This window comes from Cydia strobilella, chromosome Z, assembly GCF_947568885.1.
Source record: "Cydia strobilella chromosome Z, ilCydStro3.1, whole genome shotgun sequence".
In the NCBI taxonomy this organism is placed as follows: Eukaryota; Metazoa; Arthropoda; class Insecta; order Lepidoptera; family Tortricidae; genus Cydia; species Cydia strobilella.
This window is the reverse complement of record NC_086068.1, coordinates 15,914,185-15,939,719: the sequence shown is the minus strand read 5'-3', so window position 1 is coordinate 15,939,719 and position 25,535 is coordinate 15,914,185. Positions and strand designations below refer to the sequence as shown.

Sequence of the window (25,535 nt, the reverse complement as noted above, 5' to 3'; positions counted from 1 at the left end):
GTGCAAAAAGCTTTCCTAAGGTTTTTGTACAAGAAGATTTATGGGTACTACCCGTTCCTGTATCCAACCAAGTATCTCTTGGGAACCCTTGGATACAATTCATTAGAAGTCAGACGGACCTTTAGTTTGCTATCTACTGCGTGTCGAACACTGCGCGGAGAGTCAGATTGTCCGGAACTTGTGAGCCGCCTCGTGCGACTGTTTGTTCCAGATGTCTCCAGAATAAATCTCAGGCCGCGGAGACGCGTTCTTTTAGCTGTGCCGGCTGCGCGAACTGTGTCGCGAAGAAACTCGCCACTGCCGCGCGCTCTCTCTCTACTTAATGCGCTCTTGGCGTCAGCACCGGAATGCGATTTGATTGCATGGCGATGGGTGGCTGTGTGTTATGTGTTAGTTTCATGACGTATTGGTTTACTGTAAAGTCGTGTAAACGTATTTATTTATAAAAAAAAAAAAATGGTGACGGCATTAAATTTAAATTTACTCCTCAAGACTATAATTTTATTATTAGTATTAAATAAAATAAAATAAACCGGCCAAGTGCGAGTCGGACTCGCGCACCGAGGGTTCCGTACTTTTTAGTATTTGTTGTTATAGCGGCAACTGAAATAGATCATCTGTAAAAATTTCAACTGTCTAGCTTTCATGGTTCATGAGATACAGCCTGGTGACAGACAGACGGACAGCGGAGTCTTAGTAATAGGGTCCCGTTTTTACCCATTGAGTACGGAACCCTAAAAAACATGTTTTGCAGCAATAACAACATGTACATTTTTATTTCCGTAATTCTATTGATGTCCACGAAAGAATATTGTGCACCTTGAGTTATAAGGCCAGCAGACGGGATGATCATATCGACCGATTTGATCTAGTCTAGGAGGATATAACCAAACGGAGTAGCCATTAACAGGCATTCCCCTCTGTCGAAAATAGTCGGCCAATGGTCATACACTATGTATGGACTGACGTTTATCTGACATGGCTATTTTAACGTTACGTATACATTTGACGTTCCCCTCCCCCGCAAAAATGGGGTTGGCAACTGTCAAAGGTTTGCAGAGATGGCGCCATCAGAGCTTGCCCCTTTTTCTATGAGATTTGGCTTAAAGGGCTGGCAACCAGGGCATTAAAAAAACAAAAATTTGACACAATTCTAGGGATTGACAGGGCAAGCTATGCTGGCGCCATCTGCTAAACACTTCGACCGGCCAACCCCATTGGCAGACTTTTTTGTACAGCAAATTACAGACGTGGCGGCTCCGTTTGGTTATATCCGCCTAGGATTTGATGAAAAGAAATTGGCGTCAACCTTACTAACGTCCACACGTAGCATAGACATACACGTAGGGTAAGATGGTTGACACTGGCTGGATCACCCCATTTTCTAATGCCCGTACCGTACCTATCTTTTTTAATACAGTTGCTCAAAAAGTGCTACTTTTCGTGGCTGTTTAGCGTGCGGAAAGTTGGTTTTCGCGAACTAGTGCTTTTTACTTTTCCAATTTTTTTTTAATTTTTACTTGTTCCAATTCATGACTACTTATTGATGAGTGTTAATATTAGTTTCATTCATGAATCTAGTATAACTGGATCGGTCATGAGGAGTGGGGGAAAATGACCGAACGGGATAGTCTTATGTATCTTTCAGTAGGAGTAGCAGAGAAAGCGCTGTTATTGTTTGTCCTTGTCATAGTTTCACTTTTCCACCGCTGCCACAACCGAGGTTGTGGCAAACAAATAAGTACGTGACATGTCATGTTTGTTCGTTGCTTGTTTAATTATCGTTGTTTTGTATGAAATTGTGCTTTCTCTTATGAAATATAGTGATGGTTAGCGTTTTGAATGCTTGAACTTTGATAAAATACTGGTGAATTGTTCTGTAATCGGCTGTATTAGCCGCTCTGAGCAAAAATATGAGATCATAACCTTTCACACGTAAGTACGGTATTTTACACCTTCCTCTTAACGCAATATGTGAGAATAACATCGTAAAATTACGTTACACTCAAAGCAATGTGGAATCAAACGATTTCAATAAAAATATCACAATTATTTACGCAAATTAACAAAACATTATTTGTAAAATTATCCGCCCAAATTACGTAGGTAGGTAGGAGTCTGAGGTCAGCCATTTTTAAACTTCTTCTTAATTTAGCTGCATAACAATCATGTTAGGGATACCAGATGAAAATATCATAATTTTATGGGTAATTTTGACCTCGAAGTTTTTTCGTACTTCTAATTCCAAAAAATAAATAAACAAATGTTGTGAAGATTAAATGTGGTGTACATTAATTGGTGTGATTGCGATTTGTGATTTCTTTAAATTAAAACCCATAATACATTTTATTTTACGTTTTATTTACTAAACATGTTTAGTTTTGTACCACCTGCGCGAATTATAGGAGGTATTTCATTGTTTATACGCCTAAAAAGAACGGCCCATTGACATTTTATTTAACAATTTTTTAATACCGTCAAACAAGCTAACTTTGCCTCCAGGGTAATCGCCCCAACGTGATATCAAATATTGGGGTAATTTTTACCAATATGGTATCCCCACGTTTATGACGTCATCTATGTCTATCCCTTACGGGCGCACGCGTATAGCTGGTCTATGTAATGCTAGGTCTATGGTTTCATTTAAACGTCGTAATCATTAATCAACATAAAAACCTACTGTTAATGTAAGAATACGAAAAATATGCATATTTCATATTTTATTACTTACCTCTTCATCATTATAAGTATTATAACACGTTTATTTTTTAATCTTGAAAAACCGTTCTTAATAAGTTGTCTGAATGGAACGGAACGCCTGTCAAAGAAGAAACGTATTTTCTTACTGCAAGAATGTTTTAAGTTTCCAAAGGCAACATTCGATATTGTTTTTATAAATATACGATACACAAATAATCATAAATAACGATTTTTAGGTAATAATAGTACAATGTTTTAATGTTTACAATTGTTTCTGTCTTATAGAACATGCATTTGAAAAAAAACTTTTCATTTCTCATGCTCTGAAAGAGGGTCGTTGTTGTTCTAAAAGGTGTGCAGAAAATGATACGTGTCTGCACTAGAGCATTTTACGTTCGAAGTACGATTTTTTAATTTTTTTAAGATAAGCAATTGAAATTTGAGTTTAAATGGATTTGTTATACAATTTCCATTCTGATATTAGACTGTCCATTCCATAAATAACGATACTTTTGCATAAATTGTTAACTGAAAGTACCCTTAAAAAACCACCACCATACCATACCATACCATAAAAATGTATACTTAGTCATGTCTTAAAGAAAACACAATTCTAAATGAAAAGTAGAGTGTTTAACTCGGGTGAAAGGCATCATTTCAGCCTCGGACTATTAAACTACCTCGGCAGAAATGAGTGCCTTTCATCCCTTGGTTAACAATCTACTATTCATTGAAGTGGGTTCAATAAAAATAACAAAATCAATTCTAGTCGAATAAAAGCTAGAAAAACACTTCTTCATAATACAATGTCAATGATGTCACAGAATTAATAATATAAAAGTTTCGAATGCCGTTCCTTACTTGTTGCTTTTCTTATTTTTTCGCAACTGTATTAAAAAACGTCGTTCGATACACGTGCGGAAATGTCATTCTTCAGGTCAGGTAATGACATACTTTCCGCATTAGCATCGAAATGTACTATTTCGTATTATCGTATTTAGTGCCAGTAACGCTTTTAATGAAAAATGGGAATTGACTCACTGTGCAACAGGTGGTAGAGGGTGCACTGAATCACCCGGTGGTCTACAGTAAATCAAATATGGAAACCGTCTGCTAAATTATTGGACTAGTTGGTTTTTATGTTCAAACTACTTGCGATCTTTTGAAAATAAATATTTGATCAATGAATAGACTAAGTAAATAAGTAAAAAAAATATTGATATAAAAATTCACTTTGTTTATTGCATATTCTGTGGCATAAGCTCCGAACTATTTATTAATCTGTGGTCATAGTAAATTTTGTAGTCACAGTAAATTTACTGCCATCTATCGACACACACGATTAAAACTAAAAATAAAAATGTATATACATTTAAATAGATAAATATTTTTTTTATTTGTATTATATGATTTTGACCCATCTTCTTTCACTGATATATGTTAATATTGTTAAATAACGAACGAAACCGTCAACGCCATCTAGCCGAGAATAGGCCAAAGGTTGGTATTGGTGGTAGAGCCGTCTATGCGAGAATCAAATTTTCTTGATTTCCGAGGCACATTTTTTCCTTAGACTATTCATCTTATATCTACGGAGCTTCGGAGCTACATACATAACATAGCATAGGTGGTTGGTTGGTTCCTGTAATCCTGTAACGTTATTGTGATGTCCCTCAGTCAGACGCCCACCAACGCTTGTCAAATTAGTCAAATCCGTACGACTTTATTGTTTATGTCACCTCATAGATTGTCAAGTGTAAATGATGAATTTTTCATCATAGGTTTTTATATTATAGTTTTATAATTTAACATGTATTGAGTAACAATTTACAATTTTTGTAATAAGTCATACACTCTTATTAGAATTTACTTATTTTTGAGATATTTAAAAATAATGGCAGCATACAGTTTGAGCGAAAGGTTCTCCCGAGACTCCAAATACTACAGATTTTACGATCCAGGTGCTTACCAGCACGATGAGATCTGTAAAACAAAGCCAGCCCACGCCCCGTTTCTTTCCAAAACACCACGTAAGACTTTAAGTGCTGGACCAATATGGACACATGCTATTTACGACGCTGATATTCCATCTAAAATTCCGAACTGTACTTCAATGATGTCCAAAATTCCACGTTTTCCTTATGAGGCTTTCAGTAAGGAAGATCTTGAAGAAATCCTCTGCAAATGTGGGTACCCAACACGTTGTCGATGTCCTACAGAAGAAGAAGATAAACCAAAACCGAATATCGTTTGTCAAGGTAAGGTGCCAAAACATATTATAAAAGGAGTTCCACCTCGAACGGGTGGTGACAGCGGCCTATCAGCCCCATCTAAGGGTGACTATGGGTTCGAAGTACGAAAAGATGGTTCTCAAAAGAGATTAAAGGAGAAAGTTTCAGATGAGTCTCCTCCATTTTATGATGCAAGAGTAATAGAAGCAACAATGTTTTATCAAGGGTGTAAATGGAGTAAGTGGACTGGCACTAGAGCAACAAAGGCTTTAGAGCAAAGTCCTGGACCAGCACATTACACTTTGGAGAATCAGCCTACTGAATTCGAAAAATATGCTGAAGAATGTAGATCTCAAAAAAGTAAAGAAGCAAAACAGTACAGATATATAGAGATGGTTCAAAGGAGAAATATTCTAGAAAATGCACCTGGACCGGCATCGTACTCTCCCATGTTCCCGAAAGGTAGCGATTTACAAGAAATCGGACCTAAGGCTGACAGATTTACCTCACCAAAACATGAAGTTTGCCCTGGTCCAGCCGATCATAACCTGAAAAGGGATTTTGATCCACCACCAAAATTAGTTACACACTGTCGTGCAGTTTTGCCTGAACTTGCTTGTTTTGGTGTAAAAGACCAAAGATTTAAGCCACGCAAAGAAGAAGGCCCTAGTCCAGCTAGTTATTGTGCAACATATAAATCATGTTTGATTCAAATATGTTCAACGGCACCATTTGGATCATCTACAAAAAGATTTACAACTATCCCATTAGACGAAACCGATAAGAATGAAATCTATGTGAATGATTATGATCAACTGCAGACTGGAAAAGTAGAAGATATTGATCCTTGCCCTCATCGTACGTGGGAATTTAAATCAAAAACTGTGCGCATGAAACCACTTTTTAAAAGTTGGAATGAACCGAGCCCAGCAGATTTTATGCCGATGCAAATGAAATCAAAACGACCGTTGCATTTGCAATATCTTTCCCCATTTTGTTCATCGAACGGTCGTTTTCAACCGTGGTACAATTGGATTCCTGTATTTGGAAAATTAGTCACGCCTGGTCCGGGTTACTACGATGCAGAAAAAGCCAAATGTTATCCAGCAGTAAATGGTGGTCCCCTGTACCGGGATCAACGTTTCCGCTCACCTTCATTTGAGACTCCGGCTCCATGCGCATATAATGTAGGGGGTGGCATTGAGACTATTTTAGATACTTATAATCTAAAATTGAAACATAATATCGAAAACCGGTATAAATTTCATAGTGATATAGCCCCTGAACGGAAAGTATTAACTTTAGAAGAAAAAGAAACTTTGCTTATGAATAAATGCATCGCATTGTGTGAAGAATCAATCAATGAAGTATCTTCTTTGCCACCCCAGGAAAAGAAATGTGATATTATAACAAAACACGTAAAAGACAAGAAAAAATTATTACGCTTCTTTTTATATAAGCATCAAATGCCTATAAGTATCTAACTGACAAAATGTATTAGGATAGGACTGATAGAAGTCATCTATTTCGATCCGCCGCCTGCTCTCGTGAGATTTCACTCGACCCTCGTACCTTTGGTCCCCAAAAGTCACATGAGTTTGTTTGTAAAATTCCTTAATAAAATTTAACAGGATATAAAATAAATAAGTTTTTTTTAATATATAAATTTATCTAAAGCGCAAAATACGCGTTTATATGTTTCGGGTTAAAGATATTTTTATTATTCTCAAAAGAAATTTACATTTCACTTCATGAGACTTAATATTTTGTATATTTAATTTTTTATTTAAGATTTGACCTGTCTGAGGATCTACCGCGAACACCGAAGTTTGCAAATTGCGGGCATCTTTCTCTTACTCTCCAGTTACGGCGTAATTAGAGTGACAATTTGCGAACTCGCATTCGCAGTTATAGCCCTGAGGTGAGGGCCTACCGCTGATAATGACGTTCCTGTAGTTTTGAAACATTTTACTGGTTCTTGGGCATAAAATTAACGTATAATAGTTGCGGACGCCCCCCTCTTCCCCATGTGATATTGGGTGAGATTAGGCTCTACTCTACCCCCTGCCACCTCCCATTAGGTAGGTTTAGAACCCATATCTAAACAATGGGCGCCTACTTATTTATTCAAGCTTTTAAAAGTTATAATTTTGTTAGGGTATAAACTAATTTGGCTATGTGCAAAAATAGTACATTGTTGACTAGGGATGAAGGGAGAGGCCTTCTCATTCCATTTTACAAGCTTTTATTTAACTTGCAATGTACCTATTCTATGTAGGATGTAGGTATGTAGAGGTCAAATCTTGCAAGTTAAATTTGACCCACTGCTGAATATTTGCATATATAGTTTGTCAAAAGACTGTCTTATTTCAAACATAAACAGAGAGAATCATACTATCTTTGTCTTACACTAGTACTAGCACCCAAAAGAAAAGGATGAGTATAGTTTTTTTTGTTCTTATTATTGACATTTTGGTTTGACCAACTTATACATATGTAAGTCAGGTGACAATGCTATATTATGTTACTATCGAGCTGATCTGATGATGGAGACAGGAGGTGGCCATAGGAACTCTGTGATAAAACAACGCAACCTAATTGTGTTTGGGGTTTTTAGAATTGTCTTGATGAGTATTAGTCGCCTGTGGAAAGAATAGTACAGTCAGCGATAAAAGCTTGTACCAAAAATTAAATTTTTGCCAAATAAGGTCTATGGCAAAGAGTATAATAGTATTGGTCTATGGCCAAAAACTTATAATTGCCATAGAATTAGTACTTGATTAGTACTATTGCGCAATTTCCATAGATGTAGTATATTTTCTATAGATGCGGCCTACCGCGTGCGCTCGTAAGGGATAGACATAAATGACGTCATAAACGTGGAGATACCATATTGGTAAAAATTACCCCAATATTTGATATCACGTTGGGGCGATTACCCTGGAGGCAAAGTTAGCTTGTTTGACGGTATTAAAATTGTTGAATAAAATGTCAATGGGCCGTTCTTATTAGGCGATGAATTACCTCCTATAATTCGCGCAGGTGGTACAAAACTAAACATGTTTAGTAAATAAAACGTAATTAAGAAGAAGTTTAAAAAAATGGCTGACCTCAGACTCGTCCAAGTACCTGACAGACCACAAACAACCTGAGTAATTTGGGCAAATAATTTTACAAATAATGTTTTGTTAATTTGCTTAAATAATTGTGATATTTTTATTGAATATTTAAATCGTTTAATTCTACATTGCTTTGAGTGTAACGTAATTTTACGATGTTTCTCACATATTGCGTTAAGAGGAAGGTGTAAAATACCGTACTTACGTGTGAAAGGTTACGTTCTCATATTTTTGCTCAGAGCGGCGATTACAGCCGATTACAGAACAATTCCCCATTATTTTATCAAAGTTCAAGCTATGGATGGTATAGAAAGGATGCCAATCTCTTATGGCAGAATTGTTGCAAAACGCCTAATCTCTCCGGTGGCGCTAGTTAGGCTCTGGGACATGAGTATAACATGAACCATATAAGGCAACAAATAACCCGACCAAATTACGTTGGTTGTTTTTGGTAGTATTTCGGTGTATGGTGGCGCCGCCTAATTACTGTTTTTTCATGGACACTTTTTATACATAGAGATTTGGCTCCTTTATATAGTCTCCATGGTTCAAGCATTCAAAACGCTAACCATCACTATATTTCATAAGAGAAAGCACAATTTCATACAAAACAACAATAAGTAACAAGCAACGAACAAGCATGACATGTCACGTACTTATTTGTTTGCCACAACCTCGATTGTGGCAGCGGTGGAAAAGTGAAACTATGACAAAGACAAAAAGTAATATATTGCTCTCTGTCACTACTACTGAAAGATACATAAGACTATCCCGTTCGGTCATTTCCCCCCCCCACCTCATGACCGATCCATGTTATACTAGATTCATGGCAATTTCACTGGTCACTAGGGTAATACCCCACCCAGGACGTGCCTGACTGCGTATCGTATTAAATTAACCTCAGAATAATGACTAAAGCATAGAAGTCGGGCAAAAATGCTTCGCAAATATGTATACCCGTACTTTACTTCCTTACGAATTAGATAATGTGCCGAAAAGAGATGCATATATGCTTGTTATTTCTCATTTACGTACGATGTCATAAGTTTGATAATTTGCTAGGGATGTGACTGTGTCGACTTTTTATATCGATAAATTATGCATAAGTTTATGTGCCGTGTAAAAGAATAATCACGAAATTGGCAAATTGATAATAGTCTGGCTAATGAAAGTTGAACCTGAAAAAACGCGGCAATTTCAAGAAATCTGTAGCAGGCGGCTCGTTGAAATGAAATGAAATGCGTGGAATACAAGGATTGCATAACTTTTATACTTTTTATAATTTTCATATTCTAAAAATCATTAAAAAGTATAAAAATTATGCAATCCTTGGAATCAAAGAGCCGCCTGATATGAGGATTAATGCATGTACCTAATATAGCTTTTATCTCATTTGCAGTCTACCACTCAGAACCGTCTAACTATACCTCTCGTTTTTTTATCATTAGAAAGAAGGCGAGCGATCTTAACGTGTCGTTTTATCGAAAACCACTTTGAAAATAAGTCACAACAAATATAATATACGATCATTTACATACTTTTGCTTTCATAAGTAAAATATTGCTATATTTATAAAAAAACTTGTCAATAAAAAGACACGTGGAAATGGTTTACCGTTTTTTCTAATGCTAAAAGACTAAGTATAGTTTCTAGTCATGTACAGTCAGCTGCAGAGAAAAGGCACCCCCCCTCCATACAAAGTTCTGTAAATTAGTATGGACGTGGGGTACCTTTTCTCTGCAGCTGACTGTACCAAATAGGAAATGAAAAAAAAAACGTTCGTGTAATATATATTTTTTATTTAATAATAGGGAATATTGCGCGAAACTCGGCGTAGGTGGCGCCACTATCACAATCTGAGGGTCTATCGCGAAACAAGAAAATCGAACTTTCGTTATCTAACATCTCTGTCACTCTTGCGTATTCGAGCGATAAAGAGGCAGCTAGATAACGAAATTTCGGATTCGAGTTTTCCGGTAGGTCCCCTGAAAACTTGTCAAAAACCTGTTAAAGGTACAGTATGAATAAGTTACGATACGGTGCACTAAAAAAGCTAGTGCTGCACTCTGGTGGCAGAACATTGCAGTAATATCCCCTATTCCTCGTCCTTTGGAAATCTGAAATAAAAAGTTGAGTTTTGTGACCAACAATATTAATAAAAGGAACATTCATCAATGATCATTAATGTCTTTTTTATTAGGGTTCCGTACCCAAAGGGGTTAAGACGGGACCCTATTACTAATACTTCGCTGTCCGTCTGTCTGTCACCAGGCTGTATCTCATGAACCGTGATAGCTAGACAGTTGAAATTTTCACAGATGATGTATTTCTGTTGCCGCTATAACAACAAATACTAAAAAGTACGGTCCCCTTGGTGCGCGCGTCCGACCCGCACTTGACCGGTTTTTAGTATTAAACTATAGTCTGGCAAACACAATCTGTCAGTAAGTAAGAACAAAGAAAACTATAGGTACAGTCGAAGGCAAAAATATCGATCCAGACAAATGGCTTAAAAATATGTGAACACGATTTTATTGTCTGAGCGTACACATATTTTTGAGACTTTGGGAATGTATATATATTTATGCCCTTGACTGTACTCATCAATTAAAATGAGACGGTCCTGGGCCAAACTATAAGAAAGCTGTAAATGTCGATAGGTTATTGATCTGAGGTCGATACATCACTATGCCAAAAATATAACCTTTCATACTTAGCAGAAAAGTTCGAAAATTTATGCAAAAATCTATATAGACTTGAATGCAAGTAATAATTACATAAACAATATATCGATTTCTATGTTTAGGGTCAGGTCCTATAAATTAATTTCTTCAAAATTGAACAAAACTCACCGATTAAAGGTTATCGGTTCGTGCGTATTTTCTTTTCTTCATGTATGCGATTTACAGCCCTCGATCACACAAGACATTATCACAAAGGGAACTTCAAACCATTACAAATAAAAACTCAACACGTTTTCCAACAATCTTTCAGGAATAGCAAAAATATAATTAAAATAAACCAAGATGACCGCTGAAACATCCCGAAATATTTCAACTAAAATAATACGACTATGTCAAGTTGTTACAGTTGACACCTACCTGTGAAATAACGAACTTATATTTTATTTGGCTGGATTATATTATAGAACCACATAGGACCATTTGACATTTCCCTCAGTTCATCTTATGACAATACTGAAAAAAACGAAAGAACTTGCGGATTGTTGTCTCACTCACTCATAGACAAAAAGTAATAACGTGTTGTGAATACGATATCTTTTACCAAGCTTTTATTTTTGCCCGGCTTCTTTTTTTTTTTTTTTTTTTTTAACATTTATGGCCTGGATGCGAGTCCTTTAAGCCAAGTCTTTATTTTGCTATTTTTAAAACACTTCATTTAAAGGGTTAAATGGCAGAGAATGCACTAGTAATTTTGTTAATACACTTCACTTTAAATCTTCAATGCTGTATTTTTGATGTACTCGTATAACGGAACGTAACTGTCAACGTTTTTAAGAATATCGGTGAGGCGGCGGGGGACATTATTATCAAACACTTCACTTAATTCACTTGCAAGGATGAGTCTTTGAAACGCAAACACTTGGCATTTAAATATAAGGTGTTCAACATCTGCAACGCTACCATTCTGGCAGTGAGGACATGTACCATCGGCTATAATCGAAAATCTAGATAAGTGCGCTGGTGCACAGTTGTGACCAAACCTCAATCTATTGATGGTGGTAATAAAACTACGACTTCCCATCTTTATCTTCTCATACCAAGGCTTTCCAGGTAAGTCGGTTTGAATACTAGCGTACCATCTTCCTTTTATCTCTCTATCTTTGGTCCATAAATCTATCCACATCTTCACAACATCAGTCTTAACAGAAGCTTGACAATCAGTTAGTGGAATTCTAGTACTACATCTTACATCTAATTCATTAATACCTAAATAAGCAGCTTTGTCTGCAACTTCATTCCCTGTTATACCAGTATGGGATGGAATCCACATAAAATTTATATTTACTTTATTATTTTTCAATTGTAATAACATCTTTTTAATTTTGTACAAAATAAAATTATCTTTATAATGCAATTGATTATTCTGTAATCCATAAATTAAGCTAAGTGAATCAGTGAAAATAAAGAAATGTTTATATTCTGACACTCTTATTATAACTTTCAGGGCTTCAAATACAGCATATGCTTCAGCCGTAAATATGGAACATAAATCATGCAATCTAAAGCTCTGTACAAATTTAGTCTGAGGATCATACACTGCACTTCGGACGTGAGACTCTGCTTTACTACCATCTGTATATAATTTGTAATAATTGGGAATTTGTGACAAGAAATGTAGAAAATCAGTATTATTATTGATAGATTTTGTGCATACTGTAATGTTTAAAAGTTTACTATTAAAGCTACCTTCATAACATGGCCAAATTTCATTTTTATATATATTACAAAACTTAGCTTCCACCTGTAAGAGTAATGCTGTTAACTTAGAAATTCTGGGATGACCCTTTATTCTTCTTATTACACTTTGATTATTTTTAGCATATATCTTAATTAAATATCTATAAGCTAACAACACCCATCTGACAGGTAAAGGCATTGTTTTAGTCTCTACTTCCATTGCTCTTATTGGGGTTGAACACATTGCCCCTGATATTATTCGCATTGCCTTATTTTGAATTATTTGTAGTTTATGTGTGTGATCAGTATTCATATGTACAAGAAAACTATAGTCAAAGTGACTTCTGACAAGGGTTTTATACAGTAAAGACAGTACTTGAGGGTCTGCGCCCCAAGATATACCGGCAAGACATCTCATAACATTTAAACCTTTAACAGAATTAGAAATTATGTGCTTAGCATGTAGGTCAAAATTTAAATGATTATCTATGACTACGCCTAGAAACTTATGAGAAGGGACTTCTCTGATAATCTCATTATTATATACAATATTTACATTTGTTGTGTCCTTGCTCAATATTAATAACTTGCTTTTGTCTGGATTGATCTTTAAGTGTAAGTAATTATTGTAATAAACATGAAGTTCATTTAGCGCATTATTAATGTGAGCTTTAGCTACATCTAAATTAGAATTAATAGAATATATTACAAGATCATCTGCAAATTGCAGTATATTAACATTAGAAGTATTTACAAACGAGTTTATCTCACTAGTATACAAATTATACAGTAGAGGAGACAGCGTTGCTCCTTGCATTGTGCCTTTGAAAACTTGTCGTGGTCCATGTAATATGTTATTAAATTTAACATATAGCTCTCTATTGTCTAAAAAATTAAATATCCATTTGCATAATTTCCCGGGGATATTAATATTAGACAGAACTTTTACTAGTATTGTAGGATCAACATTGTCAAATGCTCCTTGTACATCTAAAAATATACAAACAGCATGTGACTTGTTATAGTTAGCCAATTTTAAATCCGATATAAGAGATATAAAGCTGTCAGAACAGCTTCTACCTCGTCGAAAGCCATTTTGAAATGAAGGCAATATATTGTTTGCCTCAACATACCAATCAAGTCTAGTCTTTATCATATTCTCAAAAACTTTACCAACGCATGAAGATAGAGAAATTGGTCTATAAGAGTTTGCCTCACTAGGAGGCTTGTCTGGTTTTAAAATAGGTATTACACATTGTGTTTTCCAAGATTGAGGTATTTTTCCTAGTAACCAAAGTAAATTCATAATTCTTAATAAAACTTTTTGACCATTAACATGCAGTTTCTTTAAAAGCAAATATGGTATGTCATCCAAGCCTGGGGTAGTATTTTTCCTAGATTGCAGACTTACAATGAATTCCTCCCAAGTAAAAGGTTCAATAAGGTACTTAGACTCATTATTATCATTGTTACTTTCAAATAAACTTTCTATAGAGGTAGGATCGTTACTACAACGTTGGGTTAGTTTAGTTATGAATGGTTCTATAAATTCATCATTTTTGATTATCTGCTTAGATTTTAACCCCTTAAAACGTTTAATATTATTCCATATTAACCCAATAGGTGTACATCGATTTAAAGAAGCACAAAAACTACGCCAGCTACTAGTTCTTTCCTCTGCTATTGTACGTTTTTTAAGAGCAACAAGTTTCTTGTACGTAATATAATTTTCTAAAGATGGATTGGCCCTGTAATATTTTAACGCCTCATAGGCTTTAATGACACTATCCTCACATTTTTTATTCCACCAAGGAACCGGCGGTCTGCTAATAAAGTTTGTATTTTTAGTAAGTTTTGGGATACATTGTATTTTTAATAGATCGAGTTCAGAACTAAATTTGTCATAAGATTGTATAGGATCATTCTCATTTAAAGTAAAATTCGAGAATACCTCTTCTGAAAGCTCTTTATATTTATTCCAGTCAGCTTTAGTATATATAAATTTATCTATTGGATCATTTATTTGGTATTTTTCAAGAGAGGCCAATATACTGATTATAGTAGGGTAGTGATAGCTGCCCATAGGGTCATCATGGACTTGCCACTCGCACAGAGGTGCTATACTTGCACTGCAGAAGCTGACATCGATCGCTGAGGGATTTCGATTAGGGTAAGTAACAGTAGTTGGATTTCCGTCATTTAAGATACATAGGTCTAAGTCACTTATAATATCAAACAGGGTGTTACCCCGAGATTGGTTAGTAGCGCAACCAAACGCTGTATGATGTGCATTGAAATCTCCTGATATTATTATAGGTGTTGGTAATTTCTCAATTATATTTTTAAGTCTATTTAGTCTTATGTGTGGACGGTTTGGAGGACAGTACACACATAAAACTGATAAAGGCCCTCGGTCAGTCACAATTGAGATTGCTACATTTTGAATATTTTCATAAAAGTCAGTGTGTATAAAAGTATGTTTATATATATTTTTAACAAGTATAGCAACTCCGCCATGTCCATTTTTAGCATATTTGCAGTAAATATTATAACCAGGTATCCTAAAAGCAGTATTAGTTGATTTTAACCAGGTTTCATTAAGAAGACAAACATCAATATTATAAACTTTTAAAAAATTAATTAGCAACGGTTTTTTATTTGTGGCTGATTGTATATTAAATTGAGCAATTCGAATATGTGTATAATCCATTATTTAATATTTTTAATAAGCATATCTTTAATAGAACTGTTAGTGATTGGATTAGAATCGGTCTTATTTGCTAATTCTATGAGAGTGCTAACCAAAGCGTTCAACAAGTCTACATTCTGTAGTAATTCTTTTTTAAGGTCAAGTTTCGGTGTTTCTGCTGGTGTAGCTGTAGGAGAAACATTTTTTTTCTGCGATTGTGGTTTATTTGCTTTTTCTGGAAGTTTTACAGTTTTGTCAAGGAGTATCGGAAACTCAACTTTTCGAGTTTCGGCTTTAGAGGCGTATGTGATATTAGTTTTTTTTTCTGTTATTTTTTGGAGTTTTATTGGACAAGTTTTCGATATTGCTAAATGAGGTCCGCTGCAGTTTGCACAACATAACTGATCCGGTTTGTCACAGTCCTTGTAGAAGTGGTCGCCCGAGCAAATGGAGCAACGCTGTCTTCCGTTACATACTTTAGCTGCATGGTTAAATTTAAAGCATTTAAAACACTGCAGTAGTGGAGGCACATATTCGAAGACTCTGTACGAGAATAAATCGTACTGTACATTGTCCGGTAGTACATGCGACAAGAACGTAATGCTCACTGTCTGTAAAGCAACACGTTCCTGTCCGACTTTTTTCGTGAAGCGGCGGACCGCTATTATCTCATAGATAGAGCTCAACTTTGTGTATAAATCCTTGTTAGAGATATTGGCTGGCACAAATCTGATTATTCCAGTTTTTTCGATTTGGGTCGCCGGTATGTACGCCTTCATGTTATATTTGGTCAAAAATGTAGCGTTGTTTAGAAAGTTGTTCGCTGTATTATACTGCTTGAAAACGACCGCAATTTTGTTAGCATTTACGCGCTGTATAGCCGTTACACCTTTTATGCCACTTGTGAATATGTGGTTGAGAAATATTGGACTTTTATTTCCCAATCTGTCCTTTGGGTCCACATGCTCTACAAAAACTTTAAACTCCAATTTTCCCGAGTTCTCAGGGTATAGTCTTTTGTAGTCCGGTTTAAAGTACGGTAAATATGCACTATTAGTACTATTAGATTGCTCACCCCCGCCGCCATCGTCCGTGCCGCCTAGGCCGTCGGTTTTGGAGCGCTTAAGGGTGGGCGGGTTTTCCCCGCCCCCCTCGTTTCCTCCCATTGTTTAGCCAGTAACTATAATTATTTCCAAAATTTTACATCAAATATATACAAATTAAGTTAGTTTAAACTAATAAACCACAATTTTAAAAGTTTGGAGCGAAAATTTTCCGACTACTTTTTTCAAGTTCCCGCCAAAGACTCGCCCGGCTTCTTTGCTTTAGTCATTATTCTGAGAAATTAACTGTCAAGTTCAAACAAGTTCAAATGTCAAATGTCAATGTCAATGAAATTCTTTGAGGTTAGAATCGAAGAATCTGTGAAAATCTGAAAATTACAACTATATTGTATATTAATTCTCAGTTTATTACTCAAACCTGTACAAAACGGTTCATTAGAATTAATAAAAAAAACATGTCTCGACTAGGTGCTTTGCACTTGACTAAACCCACAGGCCCCAAGCATACGGCGACAGTAATATTTTTTCATGGATCTGGTAAGAATTTTATACCTATTGATGAGGATGATGAAATGGTCTTTATTACTCCCGCGCGCTAATGTCTTAATCTTTTGAAAAACCAAGTTGAGTAGTTGATACAATGTTGATACACAATAATTTATCCTAACACTAGCGACCCGTCCCGTCCCGGCTTCGTAATCGTTACACCAAACCTTAGCCAATTCTATACCTAAACCTTCCTCAAAAATCACACTATTGATGTGAAAACCACTTGCAAATCCGTTGTGCAGTTTGTTGAGTTTATCGCGAACATACATACACACAGACAGACGCGGCGCGGCGGGGGACTTTGTTTTATAAATTATAGTGATCTGATAAATTATAAACATTACACTTTTTAACGGCTTGTTGTTTGGATGGTACATGGTACCCTCTTCAGTTCTGCAATAAATGTCGCTTTTGTGCTTGTGGCCTTTCATGTCAAAGGCCCCTCTTGAGTTGGAGGTATTAGAGTTATAGTAGACCCTGTAGTCATGCCTTCTTGCCACATTTCTTTACCTTACTTATAACTATTTTATTCATTGTCTAATAAATTTTAGAAAATGTTATTTATTACATTATTACAAGCTTTTATTTACTTTCACCTGTCCCACTGTCTGTAATCAAATCTTGCAAGTTAAATTTGACCCACTTTCCAGTTTACGATAAAGCTGAAAACTTACATACATAATTATATAAGTCAGGCGACAATGCAATATTATGGTACCATCAAGCTGATCTGATGATGGAGACACGAGGTGGCCATAGGAACTCTGTGAATAAAAGATGCAACCTAATTGTGATTGGAGTGTTAGAATTGTCTCGATGAGTATTAGTTGCCTGTGGAAAGAAAAGTACAGTCAGCAATTAAAGCTTGTACCAAAAATGTAATTTTAGACAAAAACTGATTTACATTCTAAACAAGGTTTATTTTGCAGGAGATACAGGTGCAAACATGAAGGAGTGGGTGAATATAATGGCACGAAATTTTACATTTCCACACATCAAGGTGATGTTCCCAACGGCTCCGTTGCAACCTTACACTCCCAATGAAGGTGCCATGAGCAATGTTTGGTTTGACCGTGCTAATATATCTATTAATGCTCCTGAAAAACTTGATTCAATATCTAGAATAGAGGTAGAGGTTAAGGATCTCATCCAAAGAGAAAATAAATTAGGAATACCTAGCAACAGAATAATTATAGGTATGTTTTTAATATTATTATAATAAAATCTCATTCATGTGTTGAAAAATGGTGAAACATAAAATTTAATTTCAGAGGTATACATGAAATACTATCTAAGTTGAGATAAAACTTGTTCTTTTGACTGTCTCCGGCACGCTCGGTTCTCCATACAAATGTAGTTCTGCTCTCATTTTAAAACGGCTAGCTAGATTGCTCTGAAACTATTAGTTTATGTAGCTTCAGAGACCATAGTAAAAAAAATAAAGCGAATTTAAGTTTTTCATACAAAACTTTTTGCTCTATTTCATTTGTTTTATAAACTGGAGCTATATAAACTAATTTCATACCTAGATATACCTCATGTCATTGTATGTGCAAAGTTTCATTACAATCCAACACGTAGTTTAAAACTGAGAGCGGAACTACGTTTGTATGGGAAGGTGCAATACGGCCGAGCTTGCCGGGGACTCTTAAAAATTAAACAGTATTGTTTTGTAGGTGGATTTTCAATGGGTGGCTCACTGTCATTCCATGCGGCTTATAGGTGGGAAAGGAATATTGCCGGAGCCTTCGTGTTCAGCTCTTTTCTCAATAATGGCACAGTTGTGTACCAAGAGCTAAAAAATGCATCCAGCTCTCCATGTGAGTACATTTATTTTTCTTTTGACCATAATTTGTTGTTAGATTTGTTTGCTGTTAAGAGCTCTTTTTAGGGTTCCATACACAAAGGTTAAAAACGGGACCCTATTACTAAGACTCCGCTGTCTGTCTGTCTGTGTCTGTCTGTCCGTCTGTCACCAGGCTGTATCTCATGAACCGTGATAGCTATGCAGTTGAAATTTTCACAGATGATGTATTTCTGTTGCCGCTATAACAACAAATACTAAAAACAGAATAAAATAAATATTAAATTAGGGCTCCCATACAACAAACGTGATTTTTTTGCCGTTTTTCGCGTAATGGTACGGAACCCTTCGTGCAAGAGTCCGACTCGCACTTCGCTGGTTTTTAAGCGGAGGCTTATAATAGGGATGTTGACAATTTTGAATCAAATTTTGTAAAAATATCCTTCTCTTCCTTACCCATTTCATAGTACTTAAGAAATTATCCTTTATGTTAGTTATAATTGTTATAAGCAGTAGTATAAAGAATGTGTACCTATTCATTCAGCTACGTATGTTATGAGGACAAGTAAAAAGATTAACAAAAAACATGTTTTCACATTACTAGTTTTGTTTGTCGGTTTTCGAGTCGAGTGACATCTCATAGGTATATTAATTAAAATCGGCTTATTAGTTTCGACGCTACCGCTGGATGACAAACATCACCTCCCCTGAAGATTGTTCAACTAATATTAGTTCCTTCAGCTAGGTTTAGCCTAGCTGTAAGGCGTGCGACCAAAGATCTCTGATTCAACCCCTCAGTAGGCCGTAGTAAGGCCTAGTTTTCCATCGGGGTTAGAAAGTCATTGGCTATCGCTTTCGTAAATACTAGAGCCTTTACCATTTGCCAACTCTTTGGATTAGCTTGCCGAGCTGGTCCCAGGTTTCTCAAGTAAGTTGATGATATCTAGGCTACTAAAATCATTACCTTTCATGTAGCGGTAGCGGTGCCATAGTCGGGTAAAAATGGGAACTGATAGGTAACTAATAGTGTCGTCTCTTCTCTTTTCCTCTTCTAGTCAATAGACATAAAATTACGTAGGTACTGTGAAATATATGAATACGTTAAGTTAGTACATTTTGTTAGTAATGTCGTTTTTTTACTCATTCAAGGCACAGGAGATAAAAAAGTAAAGTAGTGATTATTCATTTCAGTACCACCTCTGCTACAATGCCATGGTGACAACGACGACGTGGTGCCACTGGAGTGGGGCCAAACTACTTACAACCAATTGAAAACACTCGGAGCTCCAATACAGTTTCACGTTTTGGAGAGGCTGGGACATCAAATCAATAAACGGGGACTTAATCTCATAAGGGATTTCATTGAGAAACATCTGCCTGATGTCTGATAGTGATATCACGATAATGAACATTTTTTAAGCATTTTTGTAAACTACCTACATACATAGGTATACATTCGATGCAAGACTAGTAAAATGTAAAATACCAATGAACTTTAAAAAAAAGTACGTAGTTAACTAATGGGTTTTGAGACGGATAGACCAAATAGTTGTAGATATTAAAATATTATGAACCATGTCTTTTTCATTTGTATGTTTCCAAAAAAAAACCTTTATATTAATATAAGGCGTGCTCCCGGTAGGTACCTAATGCTTTATGCTTTTCTATAAAAAAACTAGACAACCCGCCCCGGCTTCGCACGGGTAGCTCAACTAATTTACACAAAACCTTTACAAATTATACATATGTATATTTGGTATATATAAACCTTCCTCTTGAATGACTTCCAAGTTTTTCGATATTTTTAATAGTTTTCTAGATATCCTCTATAGAAAGTTTTGTAACACCGCTATTCGGTATCTTTGTTCGTCACTCAAATGCATAGTCAGACCAAGCTATCTCTGCAGCGATTTTGATAGCACAGACTGATGTGTAAGTGTTATTTTAAACGACAAACTTCTATGAAATGAGGGCTATCGTTTTTTTGCTCACCAGTTGGCGCCTCTGTTGATGGTGGTCCAAAAGACCAAAGAGCATATAATAATATAATATAATCACTACGTTCAAAAGACTATAGAAAAGCTGTCAGTCATTGAAGTGACATTTGACATTTCGAACTATGGAAAAGACCACCATCTACACTAGCGCCCCTAGCGGCGAATTCATACGCGTTAGCCCTCAATGGCGTTTAAAATAATACTTGCACTGTCTGTGCCAGGGGGGGGGGGGGGGACACTAGAAATATAGTTTAAGTTAGTAAAGATGGTAGCGATTTCTGTTAATTCATTCTAGACGACCTACTTTTGCGTAAAGTTGGCTTCAGATAAACATAAATGTCCATGGAGACTATATAAAGGAGCCAAATCTCTATGTATGAAAAGTGTCCATCAAAAAACAGTAATTAGGCGGCGCCACCACATACACCGAAATACTACCAAAAACAACTTACGTAATTTGGTCGGGATATTTGTTACCTTATATTATGATTCATGTTATATTCATGTCCCAGAGCCTAACTAGCGCCACCGGAGAGATTAGGAACTATTATTAATAGCTGAAAGCTCAAAGCTATAGTTCTGCCATAGGAGATTGTCGTCCTTTCAATCCAGCCAAATAAAATATATGTTCGTTATTTCACAGGTAGGTGTCAACTGTAACAACTTGACATAGTCGTATTATTTTAGTTGAAATATTTCGGGATGTTTCAGCGGTCATCTTGGTTTATTTTAATTATATTGTTGCTATTCCTGACAGATTGTTGGAAAACGTGCTGAGTTTTTATTTGTAATGGTTTGAAGTTCCCTTTGTGATAATGTCTTGTGTGATCGAGGGCTGTAAATCGCATACAGGAAGAAAAGAAAATACGCACGAACCGATAACCTTTAATCGGTGAGTTTTGTTCAATTTTGAACAAATTAATTTATAGGACCTGACCCTAAACATAGAAATCGATATGTTGTTTATGTAATTATTACTTGCATTCAAGTCTATATAGATTTTTGCATATATTTTCGAACTTTTCTGCTAAGTATGATAGGTTATATTTTTGGCATAGTGATGTATCGACCTCATCAATAACCTATCGACATTTACAGCTTTCTTATAGTTTGGCCCAGGACTGTCTCATTTTAATTGATGAGTACAGTCAAGGGCATAAATATATATACATTCCCAAAGTCTCAAAAATATGTGTACGCTTAGACAATAAAATCGTGTTCACATATTTTTAAGCCATTTGTCTGGATTGATATTTTTGCCTTCGACTGTACCTATAGTTTTCTTTGTTCTTACTTACTGACAGATTGTGTTTGCCAGACTATAGTTTAATACTAAAAACCGGTCAAGTGCGGGTCGGACGCGCGCACCAAGGGGACCGTACTTTTTAGTATTTGTTGTTATAGCGGCAACAGAAATACATCATCTCATCATCACGGTTCATGAAATACAGCCTGGTGACAGACAGACGGACAGCGAAGTATTAGTAATAGGGTCCCGTTTTTACCCTTTGGGTACGGAACCCTAATAAAAAAGACATTAATGATCATTGATGAATGTTCCTTTTATTAATATTGTTGGTCACAAAACTCAACTTTTTATTTCAGATTTCCAAAGGACGAGGAATAGGGGATATTACTGCAATGTTCTGCCACCAGAGTGCAGCACTAGCTTTTTTAGTGCACAGGTTTTTGACAAGTTTTCAGGGGACCTACCGGAAAATTCGAATCCGAAATTTCGTTATCTAGCTGCCTCTTTATCGCCACCTACGCCGAGTTTCGCGTAATATTCCCTATTATTAAATAAAAAAAAATATTACACGAACGTTTTTTTTTTCATTTCCTATTTGGTACAGTCAGCTGCAGAGAAAAGGTACCCCACGTCCATACTAATTTACAGAACTTTGTATGCAGGGGGGGTGCCTTTTCTCTGCAGCTGACTGTACATGACTAGAAACTATACTTATTCTTTTAGCATTAGAAAAAACGGTAAACCATTTCCACGTGTCTTTTTATTGACAAGTTTTTTTATAAATATAGCAATATTTTACTTATGAAAGCAAAAGTATGTAAATTATCGTATATTATATTTGTTGTGACTTATTTTCAAAGTGTTTTTCGATAAAACGACACGTTAAGATCGCTCGCCTTCTTTCTAATGATAAAAAAACGAGAGGTATAGTTAGACGGTTCTGAGTGGTAGACTGCAAATGAGATAAAAGCTATATCCTCATATCAGGCGGCTCTTTGATTCCAAGGATTGCATAATTTTTATACTTTTTAATGATTTTTAGAATATGAAAATTATAAAAAGTATAAAAGTTATGCAATCCTTGTATTCCACGCATTTCATTTCATTTCAACGAGCCGCCTGCTACAGATTTCTTAAAATTGCCGCGTTTTTTCAGGTTCAACTTTCATTAGCCAGACAATCAATAAAATAAAATCAAATAAAATAAATCATTTGATCAATTTGCCAATTTCGTGATTATTCTTTTACACGGCACATAAACTTATGCATAATTTATCGATATAAAAAGTCGACACAGTTACATCCCTAACAAATTATCAAACTTATGACACCGTACGTAAATGAGAAATAACAAGCATATATGCATCTCTTTTCGGCACATTATCTAATTCGTAAGGAAGTAAAGTACGGGTATACATATTTGCGAAGCATTTTTGCCCTACTTCTATGCTTTAGTCATTATTCTGAGACGCCATCGGCAGATTTTAAAAATGGTAACTGGATACGGGAGACTGGTTTTCGGACGTTACGATGTGACACTGCAATTTCATGTTTTCTCCAAAAATATAAGTTTTTATAATTATTTTGAGTTGTTTGAGTTCGCCCGACCCACAGTTTTGGTGTCAGAAGTGGGATCGGCTCAAAATTAAGTAGAAGACGGAATACGACGCAAAGATGATGAGTTGAAGACGTGACCTTGACGAAGACGCTACCAGAAAACGAAGGATTTTCCTATTGTTTCGAATTAAGTTGTAACTAGAGTAGAGACGGTGTTTGTATAGTCTGAGGCCAGACTAAAGAGTAGGACGGCCGATCTGTAGGATGCGTGGATTGGAATGTAAGGACTGAAAGAGTGAGTGAGAGAACGAACTGCAGAATGAACGATGAGTAAATGAGAGAGTGTGATGCTGAGTGTTAGTGCGTGCGAAAGAGATGGCAAAACGCCATCGGCAGATTTTAAAAATGGTAACTGGATACGGGAGACTGGTTTTCGGACGTTACGATGTGACACTGCAATTTCATGTTTTCTCCAAAAATATAAGTTTTTATAATTATTTTGAGTTGTTTGAGTTCGCCCGACCCACAGATATATGAGCATATTTATTCTCTATTAATTTTAAAGTTGTAGCTGATTAAAAATGAAGCAAGCCTTCCTATGAAAAACACCTTTCAAATTTTGAAAATATATCGGTTATTTTAATTTTGTTTACGAAAAACATGTTCGGTGGCACTGCAAAGATTCGTGCAACTAGATCCCGCCAAAGGCATCTGAGACGAATGAGGGCTAACGCGTATGAATTCGCCGCTAGGGGCGCTAGTGTAGATGGTGGTCTTTTCCATAGTTCGAAATGTCACTTCAATGACTGACAGCTGTTCTATAGTCTTTTGCTCGTCTTTTGGACCACCATCAACAGAGGCGCCAACTGGTGAGCAAAAAAACGATAGCCCTCAATAGAGCGCATCTTTGGAGGTACGTGCGTAGACAAGACATACAACCTATGTCTGAAATTCATCAGCTACAAGAAAGACTTAAAGCACATCATTAGTTTATTACTCATGTGTCAATTTTAAAGAATATCTGGACCAAACTGAAATTCTAATGTGTATGATCATGGACACTTTACCTCCGGAAGGAATATCTTCAATTCAAGCTCTTAATGTCAAAGAAGGAGTTGAGAACCTGGCAAGTTAGTTATGCGAACGCGAAAGAGTGAGATACAAGTCACAGAAGACGAGGCTGATGCAGCTTTGTACCTATACAAAGAAACAAGGATAAAAAGAAAAATAATTTTAAAGAAAATCTGATACTGCAAGTACTTATACCGGCTTTACTATCTTGAATACTTGAATACAAAATTGAAAGCAATAAACATACTTATTTTATTGTTAGGTTTTTTATTTTTATTTCATTCTTTTTAAACCTAAATAATATTAGGTCTACTTGAAAGGTTTACAAGTAATTTTTTGTTTGATTTCTTGTAACCAATAAAAATATTGTTACAAGAAACCAACAATTTACTTGTAAACCGACCAAGTATATTATGCAGAACGAAAGTACACGTATGGATGGATGCATATGTAGTTGTGCACGCAAACATACATACTTAATTTCAGGATGAAGTCAGAGATGGTGCTTTTAAATTAGTTTCCATAAAATGCTTCAAGAGGGCTCTCTTTACCTATATACTTACTTTACTCTGGTCTGTGCTATCAAAATCGCTGTAGAGACTCTTTGCTGTAGAGTTAGCTTGGTCTGATTCTAAATAAGTAAACAAATAAACATAAAAAACAAAGTATTGTTGGTCAAGCAAATCTTGTCAGTAAATAGGAACAAAAAAACCACTCATCCCCTTCTTCAGGGCACCAGCACCAGTGCAAGACAAAGACAGTATGACTCTCCATTATTATTTTGTTCCCCAATAGCTTTTGTTCCGTTCGCGTTTTTCCCCATTCTGCTTTTTACCCAGGCGTTCATTTTTTCAGTAGTTAATTTAATCACACGCGTATGTCCCAGTCGCTTTCTTCCCCAAAGAGTAATATTTCCAAAGACAAGCCTTTCTTACCCTGAGCCGACGGAGCCCCGCCATGCGGGGCTCCTATTTCTGGGCGGTTTGCCCTTCGGGCATCTGAAGCTACCCAACGAACCTAACCTACCTATCTATCGACTAAAGTGTAACCTTAAGTGTATCCTTGGTACAATGCCTCAAGGGCC

At 36.0% G+C, this 25,535-nt stretch overlaps 2 protein-coding genes and 1 long non-coding RNA gene across 3 annotated transcripts in view; 2 read left to right on the top strand and 1 right to left on the bottom strand.

Annotated features, from left to right (window-relative positions):
• The window catches only part of LOC134754528 (uncharacterized), a 153,680-nt gene that overhangs the window by 92,249 nt on the left and 35,896 nt on the right, over positions 1 to 25,535 (bottom strand). The gene's annotated exons all lie outside the window — the stretch shown is intronic.
• On the top strand, positions 4,436 to 6,426 carry LOC134753852 (sperm-tail PG-rich repeat-containing protein 2-like). Its single transcript, XM_063689794.1, has one exon. It carries the CDS (start codon positions 4,595 to 4,597, stop codon positions 6,413 to 6,415), a length of 1,821 nt encoding a protein of 606 aa, XP_063545864.1. The 5' UTR covers positions 4,436 to 4,594; the 3' UTR covers positions 6,416 to 6,426.
• Positions 16,543 to 20,130, top strand: LOC134753853 (lysophospholipase-like protein 1). Its single transcript, XM_063689795.1, has 4 exons — positions 16,543 to 16,761; positions 17,703 to 17,969; positions 18,450 to 18,593; positions 19,769 to 20,130. Exons 1-4 carry the CDS (start codon positions 16,680 to 16,682, stop codon positions 19,963 to 19,965), a joined length of 690 nt encoding a protein of 229 aa, XP_063545865.1. The 5' UTR covers positions 16,543 to 16,679; the 3' UTR covers positions 19,966 to 20,130.